A 7,784-nucleotide genomic window follows, 5' to 3' on the forward strand; every position below is an offset into this window, starting at 1 on the left:
TTGAGGTGGATAGGTTTCAACAGCAGAAGACCACATGGGGTTCCACTCCTGTCAGCCAAGAACAGACAGCTGAGGCTGCAATGGGCACAACCTCACCAAAACTGGACAGCTGATAACTGGAAAAATATAGCCTTGTCTTGGTTTCTGCTGAGGCACACAGATGGTAGGGTCAGAATTTGGCATCAGCAACATGGCACAAGGCAGGCTGGGTCCATGGATTCAACAATCCAGGCTGGTGGTGGTGGTGTAATGGTGCGGGGAATATTTTCTTGGCACACCTTAGGCCTGTAAAACACCCATCAGTCATCGCTTGAATGCCACAGCCTATCTGAGTATTGTTGCATGACCATGCGCATCCCTTTATGGCCACAATTTACTCTTCTTCTAATGGATACTTCCAGCATGATAATGCACCATATGACAAAGCAAAAGTTGTCTCAAAGTGGTTTCACGAGCATGACGATGAGTTCAGTTCCCTTCCCACTCGTGGGATCTGAAACCAACAGATCACTTGGGATGTGGTACCACGGGAGATTCGCAGCATAAAATATCCAGCTGACAAATCTGCAGAAACTGCGTGATGCAATCATGTCAGCATGGATGAGAATCAGAATGAGCTTTATTGCCAAGTATGTTCACACATACAAGGAATTTGTCTTGGTGACAGAAACTTCCACAGCACAGACATCAGAGACAGACACAATATCAAAGGAATGTTTCCAAAGTCTTGTGGAATCGACGTCACAAAGAATTGAAGTTGTTTTAAGAACCAAAGGAGGCCCTACCCAGTATTATAGTGTTCCTAACTGCTCCGTGAGTGTACAGTATCTTAATATTAGTAAACCCATTTAAAGTGAAGAAACAAGTTAAAAGATGTACCCCCTCTTATTAAATGAGCCATAATTACTACAAATGTCAGTGACCGTATAATGTACTAATTGTACGCGTTTTTAGCGCGACTTGTCTTGTACGCCACACACAATCACTCTCCAGCTGGAACTGCGTGTCACTTTCCTCCAAGAGCCACCCGGCGCTCGGATCTCCGTCGCCTTTTGATGACGTGGCGGGAGCGGCGCTTGGGTCGCGAGAGGGTGGACGTGCTACACCGCCATCTTTGCTCCCCGGCTTTCTCCGCACAGAAAGAACACGTTGTCGGAGACGGGAGCGCAGCACGCTGCAGTAGCCCGTCTAAAACTCTGAAAAGCAGTACAAGACGGCGTAGAAGAGCCGTCAGACGCCTGCGAATCGGCGGGAGGCTGACAGCGGTGAGTAGGAGGGCGTTGGGACGATGGGCCGGCGGCGGTGTCTTGAAGCGGTCACGATGACGATAGCATCGATGGATGCGCGGCTAGCGGTGTTAGCATTTATGCGGAGCTAATGGACAGTAAGCAAAGCGGTGTTCCGCTCTGCTGCCTCGGCCGGGGTGGGCACGTCACTCACCTCGCACCCTCACAGGGGAACTGGGGGCGGGGGTCTTGGGTTGATCCTTCTCTCCGATAATGAGGGGGAGAACTCAGGCCTGCGAACACAGGACAGGCGCCATAAAATCGGCCCTGCGCAGGCTGCGGTATCACTCACTGTCTCTGCGTTCAAAAAATCGTGACGCCGATGCGACGACGCGTCACGCGGTCGCTGTTTTTTCGCGGGCAGGGCGGACTGACTGATTGACTGCGGTTCAGCTCTTCTTCTCCAGTCCACCACCCCTCCCCCACTCGCTCGCTCGCCGTTCCTCACCGATCGATCGATCGATCCCGCTCCCTCCCTCTCCAGGCTCACCACAGCCGGTTGCGGCCCTCCATCCGTGGCACTGACCCACGACGAGCTCTGCAAAGATGTCCGAGAAACCGACCCGCATCGCCATCGTGAACCATGACAAGTGCAAGCCCAAGAAGTGCCGTCAGGAGTGCAAGAAGAGCTGCCCCGTGGTGCGCATGGGTAAGTCTAGAGCGCTCGCGGCGCCGGTCTCGAGCTCCTGCTCGTGCTCGCGTTCGCGCCAGCTGTTCGGCGCCGCGCACAGTCGAGTCGTCCCGCTGAAGCCCTCGTCTCCTTCCTTTCCTCCTTGCGATCGCCAGGGAAGCTGTGCATAGAGGTGACGTCACAGAGCAAGATCGTGTGGATCTCCGAATCCCTCTGCATCGGATGTGGCATCTGCATCAAGGTGAGTCCTGCGCCGTTTTGTGTGTGTGTGTGTGTGTGTGTGTGTGTCTCGGTGGCACATCTGACACCACTGGCAGAGCACGCAGTTTTTCTGTTCCATCACTACGTGTTTTTCCCACCCCCCAGAAATGCCCGTTTGGCGCGCTGTCGATTGTCAACCTGCCGAGCAACCTCGAAAAAGAGACGACGCACAGATATTGCGCCAACTCCTTCAAACTGCACAGGTGGGTTCGCTGTATGGTCGCCAGTCGCCGTTCGACTGGATGTTTTCCGTTTGCTGTACGTCATATGATGACGTTTAACACCATGTGGAGCCAAAGCAAACCGACGGGTCCCCTCAGCCCCCCGAAACCGATCGTTCCCGTTTCCCCACTCTCAAGGGCACTTTTCTTTAGCGTATCTCTCAGACTAGGGACAGTTGCTAGTGTGGTGGTTAGAATATCTCACTTTTGGACCCCAAGGTCGCAGGTTCGAGTCTCGCCCTGAATTGCGCCAGTGAAATTATCCAGCTGTATAAATGGGTAAATAATTGTAATAACATTGCAAGTTGCTCTGGAGAAAAGCATCAACTAAATGAATGAATGTAAGTGTAAATGAGATATAAACTTTCCACGATATGATGCTGCGTTGTAATGCACCCGTGGTTCTGAAATACGCCGCATCTGCGTGGGGTGGGCTTGGACAGCTTCCTGGAAAAATACCCTGGTCCCCCCGAGTCGAGGGAGATTAATCTTCTATAGAAAATGCCCTTTGAAGACACTATAGACTTGTGTGTTTCCGAGACCAACAGATAACGGAGCGGTTAAGGTTGTCACCCTGCAATCTCCAGGTCTTGCTTTGAATCCTCCTTCTGCTGTAGTAGTCTTGATTCACAGTACTTACCTTGAACTGGTACAGTAATAATTCAGAATTAAAGTTAAATTATTGTGAAGCCAAAGAGTCTGATAAATAAGGGTTATCACTTAATGGGATCTCTCACTTGTGGTGAAGCATAGCATTTGCCTCCTGTTTAAGGTTGCCCATTCCAAGGCCCGGGGAGGTCCTCGGGTTGGTTGGCACAAACGGTATCGGAAAATCGACCGCATTGAAGATCCTGGCGGGAAAGCAGAAGCCAAATTTGGGAAAGTATGATGTGAGTATTGATCGTTGTTTCACAGAGAGATAGGTTGTGCAGTGCTATTGATTTTTACGGGTAAAACACCATTTCCGGAATTGTTTAAAATGTAATTGTGTATCAGAAATAAAGATTAGCATATAATCTACTGACGTTCTTCCAGAGCCGAGTCTGAGCGCTTCATCTATGGTGGTAAAACAATTTTTTTCCTATGGGCAGGCTCCCCCTGATTGGCAGGAGATTCTCGCCTATTTCCGAGGGTCTGAGCTGCAAAATTACTTCACTAAGATCCTTGAGGATGACCTGAAAGCCATCGTCAAGCCTCAGTACGTGGACCAGATTCCCAAAACGGTCAAGGTGAGCGGCTGTGTCCGGGAAAGAGTAGTGCTCCCGCCTTGATCGTGTTTGGACCACGATTTGTTCTAGGACTGAGGGGTGTGGGAGTGAAGTTGCTGTGAACTGCATGTTTTGGAAAACGAAAACAACCCTGCTCCTGTGTCACCAGGGAAGCGTGGGATCAATCCTGAGCAGAAAAGACGACACCAAGACTGAAGACATAGTTTGTGAACAGCTTGGTACGCTTCCACTTCTGTTTTTACAAATTCAAAACAAATACCTACATGTGATCAAGCACTAGTCCCAGGCATGTTTCAACTGTTTGCAAGATTTTAAGGTTTTACGTGGAAAAGATTAAAAGAATGAATAACGTGATGACAAGGTGTAACTGATGAACGTGGAGGTGCACGCTGATGTGGGTGTGTTGCCTGCTGCAGATCTCACCCATCTCAGGGATAGGAATGTGGAGGACCTCTCGGGAGGCGAGCTGCAGCGCTTCGCCTGCGCTGTCGTTTGCATCCAGAAGGCAGACATGTGAGTCTTCTCCTCCCAGCCCGAGGAGCCTGTTTTGGCATCCCTCTGTTTCCATTCCATGTTTCGCCTGGCTGATGACGTGGCTGGCTGTCTGTCTGGGCGTGTGCCCCTCCCCTTCTAAACCGTATTCTGGTGTGCTCTCCTTCCAGCTTCATGTTTGATGAGCCGTCCAGTTACTTGGATGTGAAGCAGCGCCTCAAAGCTGCCATCACCATCCGGTCCCTTATTACCCCTGACAGGTACGTGGGCAGAGATGATGTTGTTGTGATTGTGATTATTATCGTTAAGAGTCCCCAGTTCTCCTGGAACGTGTCTTAGGATTCTGGAAGGAAACCCACCCAGACACGGGGAGGACACGCTAACTCCAGACACCGCTGACTGGAAATGTTGAAATCCAGTAAACGCAGGGCTTCTCATTAAACTGTTATGATGGGCTGTTTACTTTCGTTCCCCTCCAGGTACATCATTGTTGTGGAACATGACCTGAGTGTGCTGGACTACCTGTCGGACTTTATCTGCTGTCTGTACGGGGTCCCCAGTGCGTACGGCGTCGTCACGATGCCTTTCAGCGTTCGAGAAGGTACTGCTTCGGTGCTCTTCTGCAGCTGCAGGAGAAAGAGCACATGTGGCTTTTATAACAATAAGGCCAGCAAGTAGGATCATGGTAAAGGCCTCACCCCTGTAGCCTGAAGGTTTGGACATTGGTGCTTCCCAAGGTCCCTCCTGTAGTACCCTCGCGAAAAGGTCCCAAATCAGCAAAAATTACACAGCTGTGTAAATAATTTAAAAACTGACAGTTCCTGTAGGTAAAAACATTGACAAAGCAGCTGAGCTGTAAGAATAACAATGTACTCTCTTGTCTTCCGTCTTGAATGTTTTGAACATAAATGTAAGCTTATATTTTAAGTAAAATTGGTTCTGTAGACGTGATGTTCTGTGCTGTAGGAATCAATATCTTTCTGGACGGCTACGTGCCCACGGAGAACCTGCGGTTCCGGGAGGCCTCCCTCGTCTTCAAGGTGGCCGAGACGGCCACCGAGGAGGAGGTGAAGAAGCTCTGCCGTTACCAGTACCCCAACATGAAGAAATCCATGGGCGACTTCTCGCTGGACATCGTGGAGGGCGAGTTCACGGACTCTGAGATCATGGTCATGCTGGGGGAGAACGGTGAGTGGTAGTGCTGGTGGGGTGGCTGTGCTGTTGCTCTGAATTTATGATGTAGCTTTAAAATGTGACCTCGTCCTGCGAGGAGGAACATGGAGTAAATACTGAATTTAAAACAATTGGTTTTTCAGGAACTGGCAAAACAACGTTCATCAGAATGCTGGCGGGTCGTCTTAAGCCAGATGAAGGCGGTAATCAGGCTGTTATTCGTACTTTCTGCTGACATTAGTATGTGTACTGTCTTAGACTTTTTTTTTTTTTCCCCTCTAATCACCAAGCGGGTGAATATTCCCCTCAGATGTAGGTACTTTTTAATACTTGCAGTGTGCATGTGTGTTTCAATTCTGTACAAAACATCTTTCTTAGGGGAGGTGCCTATCCTGAATGTCAGCTACAAACCACAGAAGATCAGTCCTAAGTTCAAGGTAGGTGCCATGTCTTGTGTTCCCATTTGGCTGCTGTTTCTGTTGACCATTCCTTTGAAAGCTGACCACCCCCCCGGTCATCCTTAGGGGAGTGTGCGTGCGTTACTCCATGAGAAAATCCGGGATGCTTACACACACCCTCAGTTCATCACGGATGTCATGAAGCCCTTGCAGATCGACAGCATCATCGATCAGGATGTAAGTGTGTAGGCCATCATGGTCTCGCCCCCTGCTGGGGCACAACGAGGCTTTTGACAGCAGTATATGAGCAGTTACTGTATGCTGTGGACGTAGTCTTAGCATCATGTGAGATAATGAGCAGGTGCGTGTGGTTCCATAATCTCTCCACTATGGCCTGGCTCCAATAGGTCCAGAACCTTTCTGGGGGTGAGCTGCAGCGTGTTGCCCTGGCCCTTTGCCTGGGGAAGCCTGCCGACGTGTATCTGATCGATGAGCCGTCCGCCTATCTGGACTCTGAACAGCGTCTCATGGCCGCCAGGGTCATCAAACGGTACAGCCACACCGCTGCTGCAGGCTCAGCTGGGACTCCTTTCAGTCACCTGTTGCTTTGCCCTGGCCTTGTTTTTAATATTTTTCTATTTTTATGCGCCTTTTTCTCTGTATTAGTTTGGTAAATAGAACAGAAAATGTAACCTTGACAGACATCAGAAGCAGGTTCTCCTGCACCTTGCAGGTTCTTAGAGGGCTGCTGTCTGTGCCGCTTGTCTTGGTCTGATATAATGGTGTGTAATGTGATGATCCAGATTCATCCTCCACGCCAAGAAGACCGCCTTTGTCGTCGAGCACGATTTCATCATGGCCACCTACCTGGCAGATCGTGTCATTGTGTTTGACGGTATCCCATCAAAGAGCACAACAGCCAACACGTGAGTTAATCACTGCTGCTTTACAGCTGATCAATTGTACCAGTAATAGCAGTAACGGCACATATGGGCTGTTTTTGTGTGTATTACATGGGGTTAGAACATTGTTCTACTCGTCGGTTTCTAACTTTGTGTTGAAGTGAAACAAAATTTGTCATTTATCATTTATGGAATGTGTGTGTATACAGTCTTTGTCATCATAAACACAGAAGGAAGGGGTGTATGTCTCACCAGTGACTGGAAAGCTGTGTGTGGAAGCAGTGGTGTTTAATGGCTAGTTGTCATTGATGTCTCTGAGGGTGTGCTGAGTACCGGGGAGCCGCTCATCGCTGCAGTGTTCACGGATGGTGGGTCAATGGTGCGCACATTAACACGGTCCTCTTTTCCAGGCCACAGACGCTGCTTGCCGGGATGAACAAGTTCTTGTCGCAACTTGAGATCACGTTCAGGAGAGACCCTAACAACTTCCGACCAAGAATCAACAAACTGAATTCCATTAAGGTGAGCAAAAAAGAAACCTTTGCGACTTCAGGTCCATAAAGACGCAGTGCTGTCATACCTTGAGGGAAGGTGCCAGAATTGGCTCAATAAAAATATGTAGTGGTACATTAAAGCGATAAATGGGCGGTACAATAACTAACTTTCGCCAAACTCTTTTGTGCTTCAGGACGTGGAACAGAAGAGGAGTGGCAACTATTTCTTTCTGGATGATTAGGGTCAGTGCTGAAGTGTCCAAAAGTGTCAGGTCGTCTTACCTGCCGCACACTAAGAAAGGTGACTGCAGGACCAACGCAGGTGCTGAGATGCTCATAGGCACCTTTGTGCCCCTGCTGTTGGTTCTGGGTCGTATGAGAACTGCTGGTCACACCTTCCTGACCAGATGGACTGGAAATGAGATACAACTGACTCACCGTTTATTTTAAGGCAGCAACTTAAAAAATAAATATGCTGTTTCTCAACCATGGTGACTTTTTTTTTTTTTTTTTTGATTGTATGTGTGGGATAAAGTGTTATGTGAACTTAGATGGTAAGTTATTCAACTCCTTGCAAGAACAGCTGAGAATAAAATGCTTCAAGACAAATGTCCAAAGCACATTTTATCATAGGAACTTTAAAATATTGCTTAGGTTGGATAACACCAACAACCAATGAACATCTGAGCACACATGC

The 7,784-nt window shown here is 48.9% G+C and overlaps 1 protein-coding gene across 1 annotated transcript; it reads left to right on the forward strand.

Annotated features, from left to right (window-relative positions):
* Nucleotides 1-1,058: 1,058 nt before the first annotated feature.
* Nucleotides 1,059-7,574, forward strand: abce1 (ATP-binding cassette, sub-family E (OABP), member 1). Its single transcript, XM_018735608.2, has 18 exons — nt 1,059-1,265; nt 1,771-1,935; nt 2,073-2,158; nt 2,284-2,381; nt 3,172-3,289; nt 3,491-3,628; nt 3,777-3,846; nt 4,045-4,141; nt 4,291-4,380; nt 4,600-4,721; nt 5,087-5,308; nt 5,437-5,496; nt 5,672-5,730; nt 5,818-5,928; nt 6,099-6,241; nt 6,495-6,617; nt 7,004-7,115; nt 7,282-7,574. Exons 2-18 carry the CDS (start codon nt 1,833-1,835, stop codon nt 7,327-7,329), a joined length of 1,800 nt encoding a protein of 599 aa, XP_018591124.1. The 5' UTR covers nt 1,059-1,265; nt 1,771-1,832; the 3' UTR covers nt 7,330-7,574.
* Nucleotides 7,575-7,784: the final 210 nt, after the last annotated feature.

The sequence above is a fragment of the Scleropages formosus genome, chromosome 16, assembly GCF_900964775.1.
Source record: "Scleropages formosus chromosome 16, fSclFor1.1, whole genome shotgun sequence".
Classification (NCBI taxonomy): domain Eukaryota; kingdom Metazoa; phylum Chordata; class Actinopteri; order Osteoglossiformes; family Osteoglossidae; genus Scleropages; species Scleropages formosus.